At 57.1% G+C, this 24,986-nt stretch overlaps 1 protein-coding gene across 6 annotated transcripts in view; it reads right to left on the minus strand.

Moving 5' to 3' along the window:
* The window catches only part of RPS6KA2 (ribosomal protein S6 kinase A2), a 334,483-nt gene that overhangs the window by 39,303 nt on the left and 270,194 nt on the right, over positions 1 to 24,986 (minus strand). For all 6 annotated transcript variants that reach the window (XM_069599347.1, XM_069599348.1, XM_069599349.1 and 3 more), the window contains 5 exons: positions 22,500 to 22,537; positions 20,369 to 20,511; positions 16,402 to 16,472; positions 12,998 to 13,086; positions 5,132 to 5,196 (listed from right to left, as the gene is read on the minus strand). In XM_069599347.1, the coding sequence (XP_069455448.1) occupies positions 5,132 to 5,196; positions 12,998 to 13,086; positions 16,402 to 16,472; positions 20,369 to 20,511; positions 22,500 to 22,537 (406 nt within the window). The remainder of the gene's footprint in view (positions 1 to 5,131; positions 5,197 to 12,997; positions 13,087 to 16,401; positions 16,473 to 20,368; positions 20,512 to 22,499; positions 22,538 to 24,986) is intronic.

Consider the following 24,986-nt stretch of genomic DNA (forward strand, 5'->3'; position numbering starts at 1 on the left):
AGGACGGAGCGGGGGCTGAGGGCTGGCAGGGGGATGCAGGGGAAGGGCCACCCATGCCCCCTCCCCACTCTGCCAGGGCACCGCGGCCCTGCCCCCAGCTCTGACACGTGCAGGAGCACCCTGAGAATGTTAAGCTGAGGACACCACACAGCCGCATCGTCTACACACAGACGTTGAAGCTGCGGCTCCAGGGAAAAGGCTTTGGGGGCATCTAAATACTCTGATTTTAGCGTGACAGTCTCGATCATTTCTGCGCAATAGAATCTGCTTCAAGTAGCATCTGACAGGCCAGTCACGTCCGCCCCCCCAGGTACCAACAGGAAGAGCCCTGCTCCTCTGCACTGTCGCCCCTGTCCCAGGACTGGGAGCCAGCAGTTCAGATGCCACCAGTTGCCGGGGACACCGACCCCATCCGCGCCCCCCTCACCCACACCGCAGGGTCTTTGCACCTCCTGGGGCACCTGTTTGGGCTGCTCCCAGATTCAGGCCTCCAGACCCCTCTGTTCAAGTCCAGGGGCTGAGTCGGGCTTTGCAGTTGATATACATGTTTTTGCACTCTTGAACAGGCCCTCGGAGCGCCTGTCAGAGAGCCGGCCGCTTCTGGGGTCTGACTCAGTCTCACGATGACTGCCTTGGACAGGGTTCAAGGGCACACCCTCATGTACATTGTTCCAAGCCTGACTCCTCGCTGATTGCTTTTAAGGAGCAACACAAGGGCGTTCAGAGTCGGGCAGGACATGACGGATGATGCTGAGGTGTTGGGGGAGGTAGGGAGAGGTTTGAAGGTGGCCCCAGGGCCCAGGATGCCCGTCTGAGGAGGGAGATGGGCACCGGACCGGCACAGCCTGGTGATGGCAGGTGTGGGCCAGGGGTTCCATCCAGGTGGATTTGGGAATGGGAGGCCTAGGTTCAGTCAGCTCACCCTGGGAACAGGCAGCAGCTGGCGTCAATCGTGGGGAGCTGTGCACCCCACAGCAGGGTGTGGGAACCAGGAGGAGTGTCTGGCTGCAATCTGTCAGCTCGTGTTCTCCCCAGCCTGCCTCACCGGCGGGCTCCTAGGCCCCGGCTGGGAACATGGGGCCCTTCCCGGGGCTCTGGGCTCACCAGGCCTGGACTCAGGGCTCCAGACGGGTGGCTCTGCAAACGCATGTAGCAGCCTGTCTGGATCCGCTTCCAGTCTCTTAACGACTTGAGATAGCAGATTTTATCACCAATTTTACAGACCAGAAAACTGAAGCTATAATAGGTTAGGTACGACCCCTTCCAGGGTCAAGGGTGACGAGGGCACAGGCGGGGGGGTGGTCCTGGGTCTCCAGACTCTTCCCGCCTCAGCGGAGACCCCGCTGGAGCACACCCTGCAGAAGGTGCCGTCCACACAGGCGCACTGACCGCTGGGCTCCCTCTCGGGTTCAGAGCGGCCTTGGCCGCGTGTGCACACTTGGAGCTGGGGTGTGCGCTCGGGAGCCCTCGGAGGAGAAGTGAGCTAATCCAGCCTCCCATTACTTGGTTGCTTCCAGCCCTGGGTGAAGAGATTTCATTAGGAACTGAGTTACCCTTTCCAGAAATGGAAAGATGCTGCTTTCTGTGCTGACGCACTGGCGGGTGTGCATGTGTGCGTGTGTGCGTGTGTGCATGTGTGTGTGTGTGTGTGTGTGTGTGTGTGTACTTCCCTGATGCAGGTGCTGGTCAGGGGAAATCAAATACGCAGGGTGAGCTCCCCGCTCTGGTTAAAACATGTGCTGTTACCAAGCCTGCCGGCCGCCCAGCCTGGCTGCCCCTGCCACCGGCCGTTCTCCCTGGGGTGTCTGCGCGGGGCTAGTCACCAAATATTTGTCCTCCTGCTGCTTCCTGGAGGGCGGGAAGGGAGGGGCCTCCAGCAGAGCCTGGTCTCCCACTTCCACAATGAAGGGGCATTTGTTTACACAAGAGAGTTCCACGAAAGAGAACCACGCGAGTGGTGGCCAGGGGCGGGAGGGGTTTCCTGTGGCCGAAACGGGTGAGGGGGTTAAAGGCACGGATATCTTGCTTACAATGGATAAGTTCTGGGGAGGTTCTGTACCGCATACTGACTATAGCTCAGAAGACATGCCTGTTTGGAAGTTGCTGAAAGAGGAGATCCTGAGAGTTCTCATCCGAAGGAAAAAGCTTACAACTACGTGTGGCGACAGATTTCAACTAGACTTACTGTGTGATCACGTCACAATGCGTACAAAAAGCAAACTGTGATGTCGTAACACTGGAACTAATACATGTCAACTGTATCTCAGTAAACACACACACACAGAACAGGTCATCATTTCATCCGAAGGAGAGCTCTTGCACCTGGAGGCTGAAGCCCAACCATTTTGGCTCCTCCCCTCACTTAACACCCAGGCCAAGTCCTCACCTGCCTCCACTGGGAACTGGGAGGTGGTCCTGGCCAGGAGGCTGACCCCTTGGGAGGAGACGCAGACCCCACTGGCAAATCCTCATGTATAAGGAGAAGAGCTCGTCGCAAACAGATGGTCCCCCAGCAGTGAGCTGTTGCGGCTTCGCCCGCGTGGAGAGTAGCGCGTATTTTAAATGGAAACATCGAGTGATAACTCAGGGATCCAGAGAGGAGGTGGCCCCCGGGGGTCCTGGCTCCGGGATGGTACTCGGCTCACACTTGCCCTGCTCTGCCTGGGGCAGAATCCCAACTCCAGCGCCCACTGAGCAGGTCCCAGAAGCGGGTCTGCAGCCTGTGCACCCTCGGGCTTCACTCGGCAGCGTGTGCAAGCGTTGTTCCTGTGCACTTTCTGAATGGCCTCTGTAAGCCTGTGTGTCAGCTGCGGAGAGCCCGACTGACCAGAGACACAGTGTGGGAGAAAGCTCACTGAGGCTTGCTGGGGGGCAGCAGGAAGTCCCCCCAAGACCCCCCTTCCCCCGACACTGGGACCTGCAGAGACGGAGCCTGTCAGTGAAATATGCCCCAGACCCCCCATCTCGGGGGTTTGGTGCAGCCTCATCCTGGTTTCAAGAGGGCAGCAAAAAGCCTCAAAGCCACCGGGGGTGTTTGGTCATCCTGCCCTTCCGAGGCACCCTGGTGTTTGCTGCAGTCTTAAATGTCTTCCTGTCACTGGATAAACATTTTGGAAAGTGCTTTGTCGGCGTTTAGTCGCTGAGTTGTGTCTGACTCTGCGACCCCTAGGACTGTAGCCCGCTAGGCTCCTCTGTCCGTGGAATGCCCCAGGCAAGAACACCGGCGGGGGGAGTCATTGCCTCCTCCAGGGCACCTTCCCGACCCGGGACCAAGCCTGAGTCTCCTGCGTTTGCAGGCGGATTCTTCACCACCGAGCCTCCAGGGAGGTCTGGAAAGCACTGCTGCTGCTGTTGCTGCTGCTGCTGCTAAGTCGCGTCAGTCGTGTCCGACTCTGTGCGACTCCAGAGACGGCGGCCCACCAGGCTCTCCCGTCCCTGGGATTCTCCAGGCAAGAACACTGGAGTGGGTTGCCATTTCCTTCCCCAATGCATGAAAGTGAAAAGTGAAAGTGAAGTCGCTCAGTCGTGTCCGACTCTTAGCGACCCCATGGACTGCAGCCCACCAGGCTCCTCCGCCCATGGGATTTTCCAGGCAAGAGTGCTGGAGTGGGGTGCCATCGCCTTCTCCATAAGTGTTATTCTCATACATGTCTTCTCTTTCCCTGTGTCCAGACCTTGGAGTGGGTTTGAAGATTTAAAGAAAAGGGGAACTTGCTCCTCATTCTGTCACATCTACTGCGGAGCTCAGGGTCAGACGGAGAGTGGACGGGCGTACCATTTTGTGGAGGCCATAGAGCTTCCTAATTCTGACCTGGACGCCCCTCTCTGAGCCTCTCGGACAATTCTCCTCACACCGATGGAAAGACAGTGGGGTCTCAAGACCAAGTCCACCAGGCATCACTTTCAGTCTCAGAGCTTGTCCCAGGATTTTGAGACGACACGAGCTGTAGCAATGATGGAACGGGTTTCACACCATATGTACAGGCTGGGGTGCTCCGAGCAGGTGCATCTGAATTCTATTTATACCTAAAAGGTGACTAGGGAAGGACAGAGGGAGCGAAACAAAAATAGCAACTCGATAATGGAAGGGAAAACTGATTGCAGCTCGGGGTCACAGACAGAACATCTGTTTCCTGCAAGCACTTGTGGCTCCAGGCATTTCAACATTAACACGCTCCAATTAGGCAAAGGGCACCGTGAGAGATGCTTCCTGAAAGAGCAGAAAGGACGCAGACAGGACAGGAAGGGGAACAGGAAGCAGCCCAAGGGCTCCAGCGCGCCGTGGGCGGGTCTGGGGTGTCTGGTCCACGTGGCGCACAGCTCTGCCTCCGGGGGAGATCCCACCTGGAGCATTAGAACCCCGGTGTCTGGGTGGCTGTAGGGGGCCTCCTCTCACTCTGTCCAGTTCCCGCAGGAGTCCCGAGTCAGTCTGACCACCCCCCGCCTTCCACATCTCATCACCCTGGACACCGACCAGCTCAATTACGACGCCCGCCCCAGCGTGAGTCCTGGCAGGTGGGTTTAGCCGGAACCCCCACCTGGTGTTTCCCCTTAATCACCTTCTGCCCGCCAACCCCCGGTCCGCGCCCCACCTCCCTCCCGAAGGCAGGACCCCCACCCCTGAAGTGGTCCCACACCATTGTGACGGCCCTCCAAACAAGTCTTCCTTACGTCTTTAACAAGCATCACAGACACCTGTCTTCCCCGGTCGGGGGAACGCTTTTCTGTAACAGCTTCTACAGCAGAGAGAGCTGACTGCGGGCGGGACCCGGACTCCAGGCAGGAAGCTGCCCCCAGTCTGGGCCCAGAGGGCCCATGCCCAACGCTCTGAGCAGCCGCGAGTGGCCCGGGGTGGCCTCAGCTCGGTCCTCAGGGACGCGGGAGGGCTGCAGGACCACGGGGGCCCAGGGGCTCCAACCGGCAAAGGCCTGGACGGGTTCCAGGCCTAGAGCTGCAGGGGAGGGCTGGAGGGTCCCTGGCCTGTGCCTGGGAGACACCCCGAGGGAGCACCCTCCTTCAGGGGACGGGTTTACGCTGACCGCTGGCCTGTATCCAGCAGCTGCTGCGCCCCCTGCCCCAGCCCCATCTTCCTGCGGTTTCTATGCAGAAGGGACCCGGGCCGGCAACTTACGTTCCAGTCGATGGTGACGAAGAAAGGGTGGCGCTTGATCTCCTCCACGCCGTCCAGCCCGGCACCTGGGGGGCCAGAAAGCAGAGACTGTCAGAGCAGAGACTCGACTACACGCCCTCTGACGTCAGCGCAAACTGGTGACGACACGCCCTCTGACGTCAGAGCAGAGCTGCGACTGCACGCCCTCTGACGTCAGTGCAAGCCCGCCACTGCACGCCCTCTGATGAAGCAGTGAGGCGGGTGCCGGGGGCACGTGCAGGGTGGTCCCGACGACCTCCAGGGAGAAGCAGCCTCAGCTGCCCCCTCTCCTGCCAGTCCCCGCCTTGCCCACCTCACAGCCTGCAGAGGCCACCATGCCGCCCTGCTGGGCTGTGACCAGCTGAGAGGGGGCGGGGGAGGGGCAGAGTGGACGCCCCCAGCAGTAGCTGTGAGCTGCCCTGGCAGCTGGGCCAGGACGTGGAGGCCCGGCCCAGCCTCCATCAGAACCAGCTGCAGGCCGGACCTTCCTGAAGGATGAGATGACGCGGGCGAGGGCGGCGGGGAGCCCAGCCCAGAGAGACTTGGCTCCTGGGCTCCCGGGGAGGAAGGCAGGGCCCGGGGTGCCTGTGTCCTGCAGGACGGCAGCCTGGAGACAGGCCAGCAGGGAGTGGCGGGCACCCCTCGAGCACTGCACCCTGAGTACCGACAGAGCTGCCTGTTGCTTGTTGCTGCTTCACCTCTGCCCGCTTTGCTGCTGACGGTATATCCCGAGGCCCGAGGGAGGGGGCGCGCGGAGGACTTCAGGGCAGCGGGACCGTCCGACCCCTGACGGTGGACGCACATCGTCATGGATCCCACACCTCCCAGAGTGAACCCTGCCGGCACCTCCACGTCTCAGGGAGTGAATACGTGCTGATCATCAACACTAACAAAGGCGGGATTCGCCACGGACGCGGGAAGGGGTGGCAGGCCGCCTCCAGTGGGCAAGCGCAGCTCCTGCTGCATGTCGAGGGGAAAAAGGCTTTCCAGCTCAAAGGGACAGGCCGAGCAGGAGGCACCCCGAGCTCCAGGGGCCCAGCCCTGCCCCAGTGCAGAACCTGGTCCAGGTCCAGCCCCACTCAGCCGGCCTCCACCCGAGCCTGAGGTCTTGTCCTTGGGAGGGAGGCAGGAAGATGAGGAGGACAGATGGCGCGTGGCCACCTCAAGCCTCTGTGGTCCCTGTGGAGCCCCCGACCCAGCCTCACCATCCAGCCTGAGGAGCCGGGGGACCCTCGCAGGAGACACAGCCTGCTGTGGGCCTCGTCGGGAAGCTGCTCACGGAATCAGGTCATCTCTAGGTGGGCAAGGGTCCAGCCTCGGCCGGGAAGCCTGGCCAGGCCAGCACAGTGGGAAAGAGCCCCTGCCCCTGTCACCACGCTAGCCTCCAGGACCTGCTGGTCAACTCTTTGATATGCAAATGACCATAGACAGGAGGAAGGGGTCAGACCTGGAATGCTGCGCTCCAGGGACCCGGGGAGGCAGACACACCAGAGGCCTTTCCCACTAAGTGAGATACTGCACCCCAGGACCACCAGGGAAGCCCTCATCTAATCTTTTAGAGCATCCTGTGCAATGAATCAGTAACAGTCACAGGAGACCTTCCTGAGGTCTGGGATCGGTTCTCTGAATTTCCAGAGCTGGTGGGGGCGGGGGCGGTCCTGGGAACCCTGGCTTTACACCTGGTCAGCAGGAAGCACAGTGAAGACCTGGGCCCCCCGGCTTGTGTCTGAGGCGGGGGTCTGATGGGAGTGACCGTAACCCTCTGGGGTCCAGGATAACTCGGGCGGTCAGAACTGCGCTGAATCCTAGGACCCCGTGGGTGTCTGTGGAGACGGGGAGAGCCGTCCACGTGGAAACCCCGAGCGTCTGGTGTCAGGAGTGTTGTCAGTAGTGGAGAGAAACAGCGTTGTTTGAGGACCCTCTGCAAGTCCGCGCCCATCTCCAGAGAAACCCCTGACCTGACCGGAGAGCTGGCCCAGCCTGCGCGTCCCCAGCATCTGGCAGTCCTCCCAGGTGCCCAGGCAGCTGCAGGAACATGTCAGCAATGAACGTGCTGGCGTCGTGCCCACCCGCACGCAGGCCTCCTTTGCTGAAGCCCAGAATACAGGATTGAAAAAGACTTGGCCACCGTGAGTAAAGCAAAATGAAAAATCACCTCTGATTTGTACTCTTTCAGCTTTTTTAGGGGGATTCCCTGGTGGCTAAGATGGTAAAGAATCCTCCTAGATTCGATCCCTGGGTCGGGAAGATCCCCTGAAGGAGGAAATGGCAACCCACTCCAGTATTCTTGCCTGGAGAATCCCCATGGACAGAGGAGCCTGGTGGGCTACAGTCCACGGGGTCGCAAAGAGTTGGACACGACTGAGTGATAAATACTTTCACCGGTCTTTTTTGCATGTTTTACCCATCGCATTTCACGCTCATTCATTATTTGCGAGTACATGCCGCAGGAATCCAAACAAAACCAGACAGACAGGAAATACAGGTATTGGCATAACTGCAAGTCTCTGTTGCGCCAGCTGGGTTTTCTTGGGCACATTTTAACCTGCACCTTCTTCTTCCACTGCAGTGAGATTCTGCACCATGTTTGTGCTTCTAGGCCTCCGCAAACACTCGACGGTGAGCTGACACTTCCATCATGACTCAAAAATTGTAACTATTCCAAAGGAGGGAAATGTGAACCAGAAAGTTTCTGCACGCAGCTCCCTGAAGCCTGGTCAACCTTCCTAGGGGAAGTGGGGTGATTATTTTGGATTCCAGTTCTATTTATCCTTTCCTGAAACACGTTAACATAGTCTGCTCTGCACTTGACAACTCGTTTTTGTTTACACACGCAGTGAGCAGAGATCCATCCTGGCAGAGTCCGGGGGAGTCTGTGCTTGTCACTGAATCTCGGCTGACTTGCCGTGGGGTCGTCACCAAATGCACTCAAGTCTCACTCTGTCCCCAGAGGCAGGAAGAAGACACAGAGGCAGGTGTGCATGGAGGGAAACATTCAGAACAGAAGAGCAATCTCTAGGTAGCTTAGTGAGTCTTCACTAAGATCCCCCACGCCAGCCAAATACGCAGATTCAAGAATTCACACTCTCTGCAGCGCGAGTAAGTACCACAGTTAATTACTTCTGTTGTGATCACTCGAGGACCGTCTTCCCGAACGTGGCTCTCTGGACCACGTCTGGATTTCTCTGTGCTGGTCCAGTGGTGGTATTACATCCGTGGGAACCGACCTCCACTGAGCGCGGCTGTAAACGCAGCACTGGGCCTGTCGCCGGGACCTGACCCTTTCTGATCCTGGTCACCTGGAGCCTTCCCCTGCACATTTTTCAACACGGCAACCCTGTTCATTTCCTTCTGCGCTTAATCATCGACAAGCTTCCACATTCTCAGTAAATCGTCCCTCAAAAGTTCTGAGGATCTGCCAAAAATGTTTTCCTTCACTCTTCCTGCCCACAGAAAATTCGGGGAAATGTTTACTCCCTGGGCCCTCCGTGACTGTTGAACTATTGACTTGGTGCTGCGTTTGTTGTCTGAGAGTCACAGAGTCGCTCTCTAGCTCTTTTGGGCGTGTTCACAATCTGCTCATGTCTGGCTGTTTTCCTCGAGTACTTTGCATTGCATCAGACCTGCACACTCCGAAAGGCCAGTCTACAGCCACCCAGGATTTGAACTCTAGGTCTCCTTTCTACGTCTTCATCACCCACAGGTCATCTACAAGTCACTGTTCTGGCTTTGAAGTATCTTCGGTCAGCTTGATTCTTCATCTGATGCTTAGAATCTTTGCTCGGCTGTGGCTGTATCTCCCAGGGCCCTGACAGCCGAGTGCGGCGCCCCCGCAGATCCTCAGGGCTGGTGGGGAACCGCCAGCTCCCAGCGAGGGGCAGGGTGTTCATCATGACCAAGCCATCAAGGGCCAGCCCAGCACGCGAGGTCTCGGTGGTGCCAGCGGGGCTGGAGGAGATGACAGGAGAGCGGGGTGGCCAGTGTCTGAAGCCAGATCAGGAGAGCACAGCCCCTGGAAACGGACTCTGGAAAGGAGACGGAAGCCGGAAGAGCAGAGCCCTTGCGGGTGGATGGCCCTGCCCCCGTGTGTCCCGGACGGTTGGTGGTAGCTTACTGGCCATGCTGTTTTATGCTCAGCAGCACGTCTGACTCCAGATCCTGCCGCCTGATCTTCCAGGAGCCCAGGATGTCCCAGGACTCTCCAGAGAAGCTGCAGATGTTCACAGGGATGAGCTAGGGACCCCCGTAGGGTCCTTCTCTAATTCACAACCAGAATGATCGGCAGAGAAACCAGAGCCTCTTGCTGCATCCTCAGAGGGTCCTGCCCTGGGGACCGTTCAGCCGGCATGGCCTCCCGGCCCCTCCCCTTGGCCACCTGAGGTCACACGTGCTCTCGCGTGCTACAGGACCCTCCGTGACTCTGTGCAGTGTTTCTCTGGCCCAGCACCCACATTCCCCACTGCCCCCCAGGCTAATACACACACAAGGCTTGGAGACGCCACCCCAGGTCCTCAGGCAGCCCTGCCGGGGGGCCCTCCTGACTGCAGCAGCCGGTATATTTTGGGCCTGCTTCCATCACTGAACAAACCACAGTGCGTAATAAACAAGTGCGAAGCCCAAATAATCCAGTCTTCCAGCTGCTGGGTCCACTTGCACCATGGTTGAAATAGACAGAAATTTGACTCCATTTTGGACAAATATAAAAGTAAAATCTCTCCACTTATGGCACAGAAAACAATGCTGTTCCTGCTGTTCCACCCACTGGCCACTGAGCCTCTGCCAGGCCTAGCTGGGGGCCTGCCTGCCCCCTCCATCTGCCTGTCCCCTCAGGCCCACCTCGCCCCTGCACCTTGCCCCTCAGGCCTGGCTGGGGGCCTGCCTGCCCCCTCCATCTGTCTGCCCCCCAGCCTGCCTCGCCCCTGCTCCTTGGGTACTACATCCTACCGGAGGAGGGGGGGCTCCCTCGGCTGGCTCCTCAGCCTTCTCTGGTCTGCAGGGAAAAGGCAGGGGTGAAACCCACCCGAGATTTCTGGCCTCTTCATCCACATGACTGGGTTTCCCAGGCGGCATCACCGACCTGTGTCCCCAGCATCTGCCACAGGTGTGGGGCCCCTCACTGAACAGTGCCTGCCCGCAGCCAGCAGTGGCCGGGGGACCTAGACTCAGACTCACTGCGTGAGGATGTCATGCCTTCAGGGGACGACAGGGTGGAAACACCATCTCAGGCTCAGCAGCCGCCTCCAGCAGGCGATCTGGGGAAGGGCCTCGGCCTCATCACCTGTCAGGTGTGCAACACCAACCAGAGGAACTTCCGCCGTTTCTTCCACTGCAGATGTTACGGACTCACTCTCGGAGGTACTGAGCGGTGTTCCTCCAAATTCATGTGGTCAAGTCCTAACCCCAGAACTTCATGGGAAACCTTATGTGGAAATGTGATTAGTCGGGATGAGTTCACCCTGGGGCAAGCTGGTCCCTTACCCCATATGGCTAGGGTTCTGATCAGTTCAGTTCAGTCGCTCAGTCGTGTCCAGCTCTTTGTGACTCCATGGACTGCAGCACACCAGGCCTCCCTGTTCAGTGCCAACTCCAGGAGCTGGCTCAAACTCATGTCCATCGAGTCAGTGATGCCATCCAGCCATCTCATCCTCTGTTGTCCCCTTCTCCTCCTGCCTTCAATCTTTCCCAGCACCAGGGTCTTTTCCAACGAGTCAGTTCTTTGCATCAGGTGGCCAAAATATTGGAGTTTCAGCATCAGCATCAGTCCTTCCAATGACTATTCAGGACTGATTTCCTTTAGGATGGACTGGTTGGATCTCCTTGCTGTTCAAGGGGCTCTCAAGAGTCTTCTCCAACACCACAGTTCAACAGCATCAATTCTTCAGCACTCAGCTTTCTTTATAGTCCAACTCTCACATCCATACATGACCACTGAAAAAACCATAGCTTTTACTAGACAGACCCTCGTTGGCAAAGTAATATCTCTGCTTTTTAATGCTGTCTAGGTTGGTCATAGATGAAGAGCAGAAATTTGGACAGAGGGGACTCCTCTACAGTTCAAGGATCAATAGACAGAGATCTCGGCTGACTTAAAGGTGATGGGGTCAAACCACAGATTGACGAGAGGACCCAGGGCTTAGGTGAGATCTTCTGATGTTGACAAACTCACAAAAGGGCCAGAGGACTTTGAGGGGTGGGTCAATAATAAGGCTCAAGGCAATTGAGAGGGGAAAGACGTCCCAGCCTTCTAATTGAGCAGCCTGTGTAGAGCAAAATTAATCTACACAACATAATTTTCACTTTATAGGCCAAAGATTTAAGGCAATTAAATTTAGTAGCCGACCTGGGTCAAGTTGGGTGAGTAATGATTCTGACTATGATTTCCTCTTTATATGAGTCTGCACATCCTATGACATTAATATGAAGTGGTCTTGCAGGATGGTCCATAACTCCTGGACCTTCGCAATAACTCACTTTAGAGATTATCAGGAGGGCATTCTCTGGCCACGGATGGGCTGTTTTCCAGGCTGTTACAGGCTCCACTGTAGCAAATCATCAGAATTTGATGATTATTTATCCACCTAATGAGATCAATCCATCTTTCTCTCTCATCAGGTATGCAAACTAAATAACAGAACAATATTCTGGGTTAGAGAACTATGATTTTTGTGATGTTGAAGTCTAAGATAAAAGTAAATTTAGAAAATTCTTTCCTTTTTCCGAAACAAAGCAAGAGCAAATACATTCCCCCCCCTCCGGTTTGGTCACAGTCACCCCCCAATGCCGTGAATTCTCCCCACCAGATACCATGATACTTGCAAGAAGAGGGACTCCCAAAGCAAAATTCTTCAATCGCTGCAAGAGATGAGACTGAGCTGTTTGTCTTGTGTGTTTCAGTGGATAAATGAGCTAATGTCTTCATTTCTAGTTCCTGACTCCAGTTTCTGCCTCTGGGGAGGTTAGGCAGGTGAGACCATACCTGGGCACTGCCCAAGGGCAGAGCAGTTGGGAGTGGAGTGGTGGGCCTGCTACCTAGGAGGCAGGTGCTCACGTATGCATCCATAACAGAACAGGTATTCAGAGTTTGTTGTGGCACTCACAAACGACAAGGCAGAGACTGGGCAGATTTTCCTAACAAAACCTTGGTACTGAAACCAAAGTTTCGATCATCAGCAGATCCGCTGGCGGCAGGTCGCGTGATGGCTTCTCAGGGTGACAGACCAGAGAGGTCCCTCTTCTCCACAGCTGGTTCTCTCTTGTTCTGCTTCTGGCGTGGACTCGGGACCCAGCTGGGTGCTTCTTGATTCTTTGTCTGGTGCTGCCAGCCCTTCCAGAGACAGCCCAACAGTCCCTTGCCCACTCTGCCTTTTTGCAGTGATCTCAGGAGCCAGTTTAACAAGACCTGTTAAAATGCACTGCACAGGACGATGGTTGCGCCTCAGACAACGCTATCTGTACAAGCGGCAGGGAAAGGAAGACGCCCTCCCCACCCCCCAGATCTGTGCACTCCGATTATCTCTGCTTTTCGCACGTTCCTTTGTCAAACACACTGCGTGTTTCCTACGCGTGAGGTGCCATGCTGGCTCTGGAGGTCTTCCTCACAACCCTGTGAAGAAGCTCCGCTATGACCCTCGCTTCACAGGTCGGGAAACCAGGTGCAGAGAGGGCCAGCCCTTGGCTGAAGGTTGCACAGCAAGGAAGTGCCGGGTGGGACAGGGTCCTGGTATTCCAGCCCCCCACCTGGCGCCGCCACACAGGGCTCCTCCTGAGCTCTGCTCCCCCCTAGTTCACACCTGCATGTCCTCCACGTTCCAATCACCCCCGGGTGGCTCAGGGGTCAGGGGAGCTTACCCAGCCGGTTGCAGGGGTTCCGTTTGAAGAGCGCTCTCAGCAGACTCTGGGCCTCCACGCTGAGGAACTGCGGCATGCCTAGCTTGGCTCTGAAAAGCAGTCATATTTTAGGGGAAGAAGGACAAGCCAAAGGGGGACCAGAGTTTGCTCCAGTGCTCTGGGTTTCTGCAGTCAGCATCCACAGAGAAATCCAATCAAACCAATAGCAGCTATTCACAGCAGCTGTTTAATAATTCATTAAAAAACAATAAAGCCCCTAAAAATAGACAGCAATGCTCCCATGAACATAAGTAACATTTTAAATGGAAATTAACTATGTTTTCTGAGACAACGACATCAAAGGCTTTGGAGAGACGAGTGGCATTGCTGACATTTTTGGGAATCTCTCTCGGTTTGATGAGGCAGCTGGATTCTCCCATCTGCGTCCAGTTTAGTCTGTGGTCACATCTGGGAAAGGAGGGCCTCGCAGCCCCCTGGGGTCCTGGACACCCCCCACCTCCCTTCAGGAACCACGTGACCACAGTCTGATGCTGCCCCTTCAGAAATGCTGTCACTCCCGAGTGACAGGCTGTAAGTTCACACCTGGGATTTGATGGGAGGAAATTATTCTAGCTCCAGAAAAAGGTCTTGTGCCCCCTTAGCATGAAAAGGAGCAGAGACCATCAACAGAAACAGCGGACTGCAGTTACGCACATCATCAGAGTAAAGGTCCCCTGATACAGGAAACATTGTCCATGGGATGTCTCTTATTATGGGATGCCTCTTATTTATAAAATGACGTGATCTACAAAAATGCAAGGTCTGTAGGTGCCTCTTGGTTTTATAAAAGTTGTGTGTCCACCTGCAAGCAGAGTTTGAGAGAGCTGGTCACGAGGCCAAGCAGCTTCACAGCTTCTCCTGCAGGTGCGGTGAGCGCCCCCCTCTGCCCCCCTCCACCTCCCCCTGCCCCTCCTGAGCAGGGAAGGCTGGAGTGACTTGGAGTCCAGCTGTTCCAGGGGCTACTTGCCCACTCTCGTCTGCCCTCTGCCTGCTTCTCTCTCTCCCACGGACTGCTATTTGACATCTGGCTCAGATGAAGCCTGTTCACATTTAAGGAGTTACAGCAAGGGACTTCCCTGCTGGTCCAGCTGTTAGGACCTGGCGTTTCCACTGCAGGGAGCGTGGGTTCGACCCCTGGTCGGGGAACTCTGGGGAATCCCAGGAGCCATGCAGTGCAGCCGACAAAATAAAATGATGCTTTAAAAAAGGATATTACAGAAAGACTGGCTCTGTGTTTAGATCTCTTTCTAGGGTTCTAGGTCATGAGGCCAAGCAGCTTCACAGCTGGAAAAGTTCAGTTTTCATTCCAATTCCAAAGAAAGGCAATGCCAAAGAATGCTCAAACTACCGCACAATTGCACTCATCTCACATGCTAGTAAAGTAATGCTCAAAATTCTCCAAGCCAGGCTTCAGCAACATGTGAACCGTGAACTCCCTGATGCTCAAGCTGGTTTAGAAAAGGCAGAGGAACCAGAGGTCTACTTGCCAACATCTGATGGATCATGGAAAAAGCAAGAGAGTTCCAGAAAAACATCTATTTCTGCTTTATTGACTATGCCGAAGCCTTTGACCTTGTGGATCACAATAAACTGTGGAAAATTCTGAAAGAGATGGGAATACCAGACCACCTGACCTGTCCCTTGAGAAATCTGTATGCAGGTCAGGAAGCAACAGTTAGAACTGGACATGGAACAACAGACTGGTTCCGAATAGGAAAAGGAGTATGTCAAGGCTGTAGATTGTCACCCTGCTTATTTAACTTATATGCAGAGTACATCATGAGAAACGCTGGACTGGAAGAAACGCAAGCTGGAATCAAGATTGTCGGGAGAAATATCAATAACCTCAGATATGTAGATGACACCACCCTTATGGCAGAAAGTGAAGAGGAGCTAAAAAGCCTCTTGATGAAAGTGAAAAAGGAGAGTGAAAAAGTTGGCTTAAAGCTCAACATTCAGAAAACTAAGATCATGGCATCTGGTCCCATCACTTCATGGGAAATAGATGGGAAAACAGTACAAACAGTGTCAGACTTTATTTTTGGGGGCTCCAAAATCACTGCAGATGGTGACTGCAGCCATAAAATTAAAAGACGCTTACTCCTTGGAAGAAAAGTTATGACCAACCTAGATAGTATATTCAAAAGCAGAGACATTACTTTGCCGACTAAGGTCTGTCTAGTCAAGGCTATGGTTTTTCCTGTGGTCATGTATGGATGTGAGAGTTGGACTGTGAAGAAGGCTGAGCATCGAAGAACTGATGCTTTTGAACTGTGGTGTTGGAGAAGACTCTTGAGAGACCCTTGGACTGCAAGGAAATCCAACCAGTCCATTCTGAAGGAGATCAGCCCTGGGATTTCTTTGGAAGGAATGATGCTAAAGCTGAGCTCCAGTACTTTGGCCACCTCATGTGAAGAGTTGACTCATTGGAAAAGACTGTGATGCTGGGAGGGATTGGGGACAGGAGGAGAAGGGGACGACAGAGGATGAGATGGCTGGATGGCATCATGGACTCGATGGACAGAGGATGAGATGGCTGGATGGCATCACGGACTCGATGGACGTGAGTCTGGGTGAACTCCGGGAGTTGGTGATGGACAGGGAGGCCTGGCGTGCTGCGATCCATGGGGTGGCAAAGAGTCGGACACAACTGAGCGACTGAACTGAACTAGGGTTCTAAATGCAAAACCTGTTTTCATGGTAAAATATTCTGCATGAACATTAAGAGAAAGTTATGTTCACAGTCAGTCACAGGCTTCCCAGATGAGAGTAGTGGGAAAGAAGGCTCCAGTGCAGAAGACATGAGACAAGGGCTTGATCCCTGGGTCGGGAAGATCCCCTGGAGGAGGAAATGGCAGCCCACTCCAGTTTTCTTGCCTGGAAAGTCCCATGGACAGAGGAGCCTGGTAGGCTATAGTCCATGGGGTCACAAAGAGTCAGACACAACTGAAGCGACTTAGCATGCACACACTCAGTCACACGGGACACACGATTCCTGCCCATGTCAGGCAGGAGAGCTCAGGCCCCGGCATGAGTGGGCAACAGGCAGGCTAGGGAGGCTCTCTCAGGAGCCCCTGCACCCTCTGCCCCTGAGTCTGCGTTTCTGAAGGTCACCAGCTATCATGTCTAAAGACCCTGCCAAGGGACAACTTTGATGAGCTCTTCACGGATGGGAAACAGAATCTTCGATAGAAGATTTCATCAGAATCACACTCCACTCACTTTATCCACTGACAGGGAAATGCCAAGTGTGCTCACTACCATCATTGCCTACTGGATACTCCTGGTTTCGAAGACGGAAGCTCTTGCTATCAGAAGGGGCGAGCAAGTGCTGGGGTGGATCCCAAAGTGGGAGTTTGACTCACTTGAGGATGAGGGCCATGGTCTCCTTCCTGTCCTTCCCCTGGAACGGCAGCGACCCCGTGAGCATCTCGAACTGCAGAGCAACACAGAACGGGAGCAAGTGTTCAGACCAACCCCACTGCCCAGTGGAGAGACCCAGACGGACAGGGTGCGCCCGAGCTCAAGTGGCCATTCAGAATCCTGGTCAGTTATGTGCGGGTGCGGGCCCACATGCTTGCTTAGAACAGAGCTGCACGGTGGGCCTCGGTGTTCAGTGCAGAGATGGATGGGCGGGCGATGGACATGGTCACCAACTCAGCTCCACAGCAGGGAGCGGGGGTCAGGATGGGAACCTGAAGGGACAGCAGGACATGGCCCCACACCTTCCAAGGGGGAGACTGATGACCTGTCCTTTCCTGGTAGGTGTAGTGGGGCAGCTCAGCGAGGAGGAGGCAGGGGAGGGGAGGGGGATCTTTCAGTCCAGATCAAATGCAAGGATGCCCTGTGGACTCCGAGAGCCATCGAGACTCGTCATCAGCAGGACGACCCTCCTCCTTCACCCGACTGTGATCCCCCGGCCCAGCGGTCACGAGACACTGAACGTGGAGCGGATGGGCCCCTAAGTGGGTAATTCAGGACGGAGTGTCCTGAGCCCGAGAGCAGGGTGGCCGGACATTCCCTGGAGTGAGGACCGCGGCAGACAGCGGGGGCGAGAGGCCGGTCTCTCTGGGCCACTGTCTCCAAAGTCTGGGGCCATTTCCTGGGGTGCAGGGGCAGGGGGGCTGGGGAGCCCAGGCCCGCTCTGCACTCACTGCCTGTGGACCCTTGGGGCCCAAACCTTCCTGGGCTGGGGACCCGTGAAGGCTTCCCCTGTGCCCGGGAGACCCTCGCAGAGACAGGTGTTCATGACACAAGATGAGACGCTTGTGTTCACGAGCCAAGATGAGGCAAAGCGGCAAGAGGACACAGAGCCGGAGCGCCGCCTCCTGCCCTCCTCTCTCCTCGCTCTGCCTCTCACGCCTCTTCTCCCTCGGCTGTTTTTCATTTCATCTTCCTTTTTGTGTCTTCACTATTCTTTATTTTTCCCCTCAGTCTCTCCATCTATTAAACATGCAATGATTTTGACCAGAAAACAGCACGTAAGGCATATTTTATCTTCATGGGGTAGATTTTACGTCTGCTGTCTTAATACAGAGAGACGTGGGCGAGGCGGATAGCATGTCCCCGCTCCCCCAGGAGCCTCACAGTGCTAACTCCAGGTGGCTCTGCCGCGTGTGGTCTTGTGTGCGGTCTTCTGTCTCCCCAGGCTCAGGCCGGCCTCCTGCTCTGCCACTGATGAAGATCTGGTACACAGAGACACACGTGGCGTTCTGTGACTCCAGAGCTTCGGGCACGGGCTCCCTGGGGAACCGCTGTGTGGTCTCTGGTGAGCCCAGTGTGCACCCTAAGAGCTTGCAGAGTGTAGGGACGGGGTCCAGGGACAAGGGGAAGCCGGGGGCCCCCAGGGAGCCCACCCCACCCAGTGCTTCTCAGGGGGACGGAGGGGGACGGAGGCTGAAGAACCGGAATCGCTCCTGAAGATGCAGAGCTGTGACCTGGGACCAGGAAGCCCGTGGCAAGAAGGTGATACCAAACTTCTGGTAAAATCTGCAGTGAGGGGGCTGACACCACGCGCCTACCCCCACCGCACACCCTCCAGACAGGGTGACGAGGAAGCATCCACGTGGACGGGAGCAGAGCGGTGGAGGCGGCTGCCTTTCGGGGGGAAGCTAACCTGACGGTCTCGCTGATGTGTCTAAAGAGAGACGGCTGGTCGGAAGGGACAGCCGGAGGTCCCATCTCAGGGGCCTCCGCCGTGAAGACGGACTGCGTCTCAGCTGAGGCCACTAGACGTCTACGTAACCAAGAACGCAGCATCACCAGCCCTGACAGCCAGCACTCATGGGGCCCGCGTGAGGTCAGCAGCTTGTGCCGACCACCTTGCCTGGGCTAACCCGCTTCATCTGCTGTGACTCTGTTTGGGGAGCAGCCTTCTCATCAGTGTGACTTCCTTGTGAGTGGCTGGAGGGGAGAGATCACACTGACTCTGGAGGTGGGGGCACTGCCCAGCACAGCAGGCGGTCTCTTCCAGAAACCTGTGCACTGGCATCTTGGCTGAGGCTGTGGGAACTGATCACCGCCCCCTGAGCTGGTTCAACATGCCTGCCCTGCAGACAGAGGTTAGGGGTCTGTGCTGACAAGTCCAATCAGCCCGCACTTCTGAGTCTGCAGAACCAGAACCTAGAGACCAAGTGAGTCTCCTGGGTGCCAGCCGGAAGGCACGCGGGTGACACCCTGCAGGACAGAGGCCAGAGGTCCCGTGGCCAGGGTGTGAGGTGTGTGCTGGAAAGAGGCAGCCGAACAACCTCCGTGGAAACTCCGAGAACCCCCATCACTTGCTCTCCTCGTTCATTAGACGCACACGGGGGAGGGGGCTGGACAACCCGGAGAGGCCACGATGCTTCTCCCATCCAGGGTCAGACCCAAGAGCCTCAGAGGTCTGGTTCCTGCTGAGGACATGCAAGCGTGGAGGGGCCGCCAGCCCAGGGCCCAGTGCAGGGGGGCTGGACGGGGGCAGGGGACAAGGAAGGCTGAGGACGGGAGGACCGTGTGGGCCAGCGCCACTTCTGTCCTGACGACAGGACACCCCGTCTAGACCGTGCTTGCTGCACGCTCTGCAAACACACAATCCAAAGAAAATCCACGTTTCTAGACGTAGATGTAAAATGCTCCACTCGTGTATTTTGGTTCACGCTGACTTTTATGGCTAAGTGGAGGGATTCTGTGATTGAAATAAGAAAAGCATCTTTAATCTGGAAATGACCGCTCCCTTTAAAATAACGTTAAGAGCGTTAAGAATAAAGAAGGTCTAACTCTTCACACGCCTGTGTCCTTAGCCGAGTCCCAGCTCTGGTTCCCGATGCTGGGAGCCTGGGGAGGACGGAGGGGAGGCTGCCAGGAAATGCCAGGCTCGGGGACGGATGAGTCACACAACGGGCATTGTCTTTCTGGGTTGTTCCCGGATCTCTGCGCTCCGGGGGTGGGCAGGTGCACGGGGGCACAGCGACCGGGGCGCCTGTAGACTGTGGGTGCCGCCCCACCGCGCGCACACCATACCATGAGCACACCCCACCGCGGGTGCACGCGCACGCCCCACCGCGCGCACACCATAGCATGAGCACGCCCCACCGCGGGTGCACGCGCACGCCCCACCGCGCGCACACCATGCCATGAGCGCGCGCACCATGCCATGAGCGCGCGCACCATACCATGAGCACGCCCCACCGCGGGTGCACGCGCACGCCCCACCGCGCGCACACCATGCCATGAGCGCGCGCACCATGCCATGAGCGCGCACCATACCATGAGCACGCCCCACCGCGGGTGCACGCGCACGCCCCACCGCGCGCACACCATGCCATGAGCGCGCGCACCATGCCATGAGCGCGCGCACCATACCATGAGCACGCCCCACCGCGGGTGCACGCGCACGCCCCACCGCGCGCACACCATGCCATGAGCGCGCGCACCATGCCATGAGCGCGCGCACCATACCATGAGCACGCCCCACCGCGGGTGCACGCGCACGCCCCACCGCGCGCACACCATGCCATGAGCGCGCGCACCATACCATGAGCGCGCGCACCATACCATGAGCACGCCCCACCGCGGGTGCACGCGCACGCCCCACCGCGCGCACACCATGCCATGAGCGCGCACCATGCCATGAGCGCGCGCACCATACCATGAGCACGCCCCACCGCGGGTGCACGCGCACGCCCCACCGCGCGCACCATGCCATGAGCGCGCGCACCATACCATGAGCACGCCCCACCGCGGGTGCACGCGCACGCCCCACCGCGCGCGCACCATACCATGAGCACGCCCCACCGCGGGTGCACGCGCACGCCCCACCGCGCGCGCACCATGCCATGAGCGCGCGCACCATACCATGAGCACGCCGAAGGACCACCAGTCCGCACTCTGCGTGTGGCCCCGCCGGTTCACCACCTCGGGCGCCATGTACTCGATCGTCCCACAGAAGGAGTAGGCTCTCTTGTCGTGGTCGATGGCCTCTTTACTCAGCCCGAAATCTACGGGGACACACAACACACAGCGCTCAGTCTCCGGGCGGTGCTCAGACCCCTGGCTGCCAGGCCAGCCCTCCCCCTGCCGCCCTCCTGGGGCCACGCTGCCCGCAGAGGCTGAGCCAGGCCCCGCGCCTCCCCGTCAGATTCTGTCGGGATGAACACGTCCAGGAGTGCTCGCGAGGGCACCCAGAGCCTGGGTTCTGATGCCCGACGCCACTTCCCAGAGGCCGTTTTTGGCAGGACACCCTGGATGTCAGCGGCCTGGGGAGAGGCTCTGGGGTTGCTCTGATGGACAGGCATGGAGAGGACCCTGTTCCAAAGGAAGGGACCAGAAAGGGGTCACGGGCAGAAGGGTGCTCAGGAAGGCGGCCCCCAGTGGTGAGGCAAAAAGCGGAAGACAGACAAATCTGACGGGGCTTCAGAGCTCCTGCTGGGCGTCACCGTCCCCAGATCTCATCCTCAAAGCCAGCCAAGGGGGCCTTCCTGCCATGCTCATGTTACTGCACCCAGGGGGTGGGGGACACAGTGAGCACGCCGGTCCTGAGACTACAGACCCCTCCAGTTCATCACCTGTGAACTTCTGGTTATGTCACCTCCTCCCGGGCCGAGTGAGGACCGAGAGAGCCCGCTGCTAAGACAGCCTCCCCACCACCCACGTGGGTCTGACACTCACGACCGAAGCAACCTGCTCTGCACATCAGAGTCTCGGGGGCTTGTCTGTCATCTGTGCCAAAATGACAAATCATGACAAATGACTAACTCGGGGTCGCTAATAAATAACAGAGACGGCAACGACTGCATCAGAGGAAGCCAAAATCCTCTGATCGAGCCCCCCAGGTCGGCAGGCGTCCAATGTGCTGCTGGGGAAGAGCAGAGAAACAGCTCCAGAAAGAACGCAGCGGCTGGGCCGGAGCGGAAGCAACGCCAGTTGTGGATGTCTGGAGGTGAAAGTAAAGTCCGAGGCTACAAAGAACAGTGCTGAATAGGGAGCTGGAACGTCAGGGCCACGAATCAAGGCAGATTGGAAGCGGTCAAGCAGGAGATAGCAAGCGTGAACATCGACATTTTAGGAATCAGAGAACTAGAATGGACTGGAATGGGTGAATTTAACTCAGGTGACCATTATATCTACTACTGTGGGCAGGAATCCCCTAGAAGAAATGGAGTAGCCATCATAGTCAACAAAAGAGTCCGAAATGCAGTTCTAGGGTGCAATCTCAAAAATGACAGAGTGATCTCTCTTCGTTTCCAAGGCAAACCGTTCAACATCACAGTAATCCAAGTCTATGCCCTGACCACTGATGCTGAAGAAGCTCAAGCTGAACGGTTCTAAGACCTACAAGACCTTGTGGAACTGATGCCAAAAGAAAACCCTATTATTCCAGCTACCTCTGTACACGTGTGTACACGCGGGGTTTATATAACACACGTGTGCAGTTCCTCACTCAGCAGAGAAACCCAGAGAGGTGTTAGCAGAACCTTAAATCTCCATGAAATGCCTGGCTGGCACTTCGGGACTGTTTTACCCGGGTGCAGAAGTCAGGTTTAGGTTCCAGCTTGTAAGCGTTAGTCTCTTCTGCTGCCCTCCGTGTGGGCAGCACAGAGGCACCCACAGGCCAAAGTGGGCTCAGTAGCAGCCACACCAGTGGACACTGCAGGTGCCCTCCAACCTGTGGCCCCCCGCCTCTAGGGTGCCTCCTGAAGGGTCTGTCACGCTAGTGCCCCATTCCCATGCATAATTCATGAGAAACTTAAAAAGCCTAACTGTTTGGCATTAGAGAGAAGTTACTCTGTACCCTGCGCTGGGACGGGGTGGGCATTAGGAGCGGGGCGAGCCAGCCCAGAGGAGAGAAGAGGCCTCAGGGAGACCAGAAGGAGCCGCGGCCACAGGGACGCGTGTGCACGCGCTGCCGACGGAGGGCCTGGGCTGGTGCCCCGTGTACCAGGGCCGGGACGAAGTCAACAGTGAGGGATGGGAGAGACTTACACACCTGTGATCTTAATATGCCCCTCTTCGTCCAGGAGGATGCTGGAAGAAAGGGGAAGAAAACAGATGCTCTGAGACGAGACACGCGAGAGGGCACTCGGACCCCAGAGGACATGCCCGGGCCCCGGGGAGCAGTCTCCATGCCAGAGGGGAGGTGCCTGCTGGCCTCCCGGCTGCTGCGTCGCTGGTCAGCAGCTCCTGCGGGGTCGGGTGCGCACAGACGCTCGGGGTGGGGGGCAGGGGGCACCCCTGTGTCCTTGTGCCTGTTCACCAGGCTAGCGGGGACGGCAGGTCTGAGACCGTCTCAAGCCCGGGGGGACGGTTTGCCCCCCGCCCCCAGGACTGCCTGCCCTGTGAGAACAGGGCTGAGATGGGCCAGGAGTGCCTGAGCTGTGCAGATACAGAGCCCCTCAGGGATCTCCTGTCCCCAGGCGGGCACTGGCCGGGTGGAGCCTGCTCCCTCTCCCCAGATCTCCCCGGGAGCCCCGTCCCGGCTCTCAGGACCAGCCCCGAGCTCCAGGGAAGCCCGTGAGACCTCAGGCTGGTCCCCTGGCTCTGGCCCTCATCGCCGGCGCGGGCCACCTGGGAACCCCACCGGGAGCCCCATCCTGCCACCCCCAGCTCTCTGCCATGGGGCCGGGCTCGCTCCCGCAGGCCGCACGGAGGGGCTGGAGGGAGGCCAGCGCCCCGTGAGGCCCTGCTCCAGGCTGCAGCCCACGGCTTCCTGGGGGCTTCCAGTCGTCCCGTCTCGCTCTTCACTGTAACTAAACCCTGCTCTCCCAGCTTCTGGGAGGTGTCAGCCCAGCTCCAAAGAGACCAGGATGAGGATTGTGAGGATTAACACGTGGACCCGTAAACACATTTGGGAAAGGGAGGAAGCTGGGACACGGGTCACCAGGAGGACACCAGGCTGAGGGCAGTGTCGGTCACAGCAGGACGAACGCCGTGTGATCCCACTCGCGTGGGGACCCAGAGCGGTCAGGTCCGCGGAGACGGGGAGCGGGGGGTGGGAGGCAGTGTTTCCCCAGGGACAGAGTGTCGGTTTTGCAGGATGGAGAGTTTGGGGATGGAGGGTGGTGATGTACAACAGCGTCAGTGTTCTTGACACGACTGACCTGCGCCGTTGGAGATGGTCCATTTTATGTTATATTCACCTTACCACAATTAAAACAAATCAGCCATGGGATTAAAAGTAACACCCACTATTTCATGGGAAAGGGCAGGAAAATTTACAGCATGTAACTGAGATGACAGTTTATAATGAAAGAAGCAAACGTTCTCATGTTTAAGTTACACTTCATCTTTGCCCCAGAAGTGAGCAACTTTCAAGATTAACTCCCTACTAATTCTTGCTGACAACAAAAATCCTTGTTCTTCAGCCTGCAATGACGTATCACCACGTCTAACTGCCGGATCTCCCTGACCCTTCACGAGAGGGAGACTTGGGGTGCTGCCCTCCGGGGGGCCCGGGGCTCAGAGGAGGGGTGACGGTGGCCCAGCGCCCGCAGTCAGAAGGCAGCATTTGCAGGGCGCGGGGACACTCAGGAGAGGGCCTTTCATGGTTATTCACGCATTCATCATTTACACGTGCGGCCAGAGATGCCCTGCCCAGCGGGCGGTCAGGCTGATGCCGGGTCTCAGGAAAACGCACTTTGCATCAGAGGCGTGCATAACACTCCTGGCCCCCAGGCAAACCCAGGTGCTTCCGTCAGTGGCAGCTGCTTCTCAGAGCTGACTGTGTGTTTTTCTCAGGTCACAGCAGATGAAGGAGTAAGGGATGGAGAATGAGGAGGGGAGATTCACTTCCTGTGCCTCGGGGCCTGGGTTGCCTTGTGCCCCAAGCCTTGGGGTCCTGCCAGCCCCCAATTTATCCAGCGGCAGGCGTGGACCTCAGTCTACGGGGGGAGGGGGGTGGGGTGGGGGGTGTTGTCGACTGCTTCAGGGGGTTGAGAAATCACCAACTCTGCAGCAGAGACCACTGAACTTAAAACTGCACCCTGTAGACTCCTCCTTTCCAAGTGGGTCCCTCCTAGACTGTGTCAGCTCTGCACAGAAAACAGCAGGAGAATGCCTTAAATAAGAACATTACTATGTGGGGGGACTTTAAAAAAATTTAGACTGGATTAGCAAGATGTCCTAGAAACAACATTACAGATGATTGTTGCCAAAGGTACAGGAATCTGTTTGGGATCTGGGCTGGGAATCTGGCCCACTGTCCTTTAGGAAAGCTTGGAACAGCTCAGCTGACTCGCCACCTAGAAACAGGCCCAGGCAGCTGAAGGGCTTCTAGAACCTGGAGGTGGAGGTGGGCTGGAGGCCAGCTTGGAGGAGGAGGTGTGTGGGGGATGTGCCCTCTGCAGGACGGGCCCCACCTAAGAAGGGGGACAGCAGGTGTGGTTGGAGGGGTGGAGGGCCACCTCCAGCCTGACCAGCCTCCCCTGCACCGCAGGAATGTGGCCTGGCCTGTCTCCTGGGTGGGAGGAGTTTGGAG

This window comes from Ovis canadensis, chromosome 8 (assembly GCF_042477335.2).
Source record: "Ovis canadensis isolate MfBH-ARS-UI-01 breed Bighorn chromosome 8, ARS-UI_OviCan_v2, whole genome shotgun sequence".
NCBI classification, from domain to species: Eukaryota; Metazoa; Chordata; class Mammalia; order Artiodactyla; family Bovidae; genus Ovis; species Ovis canadensis.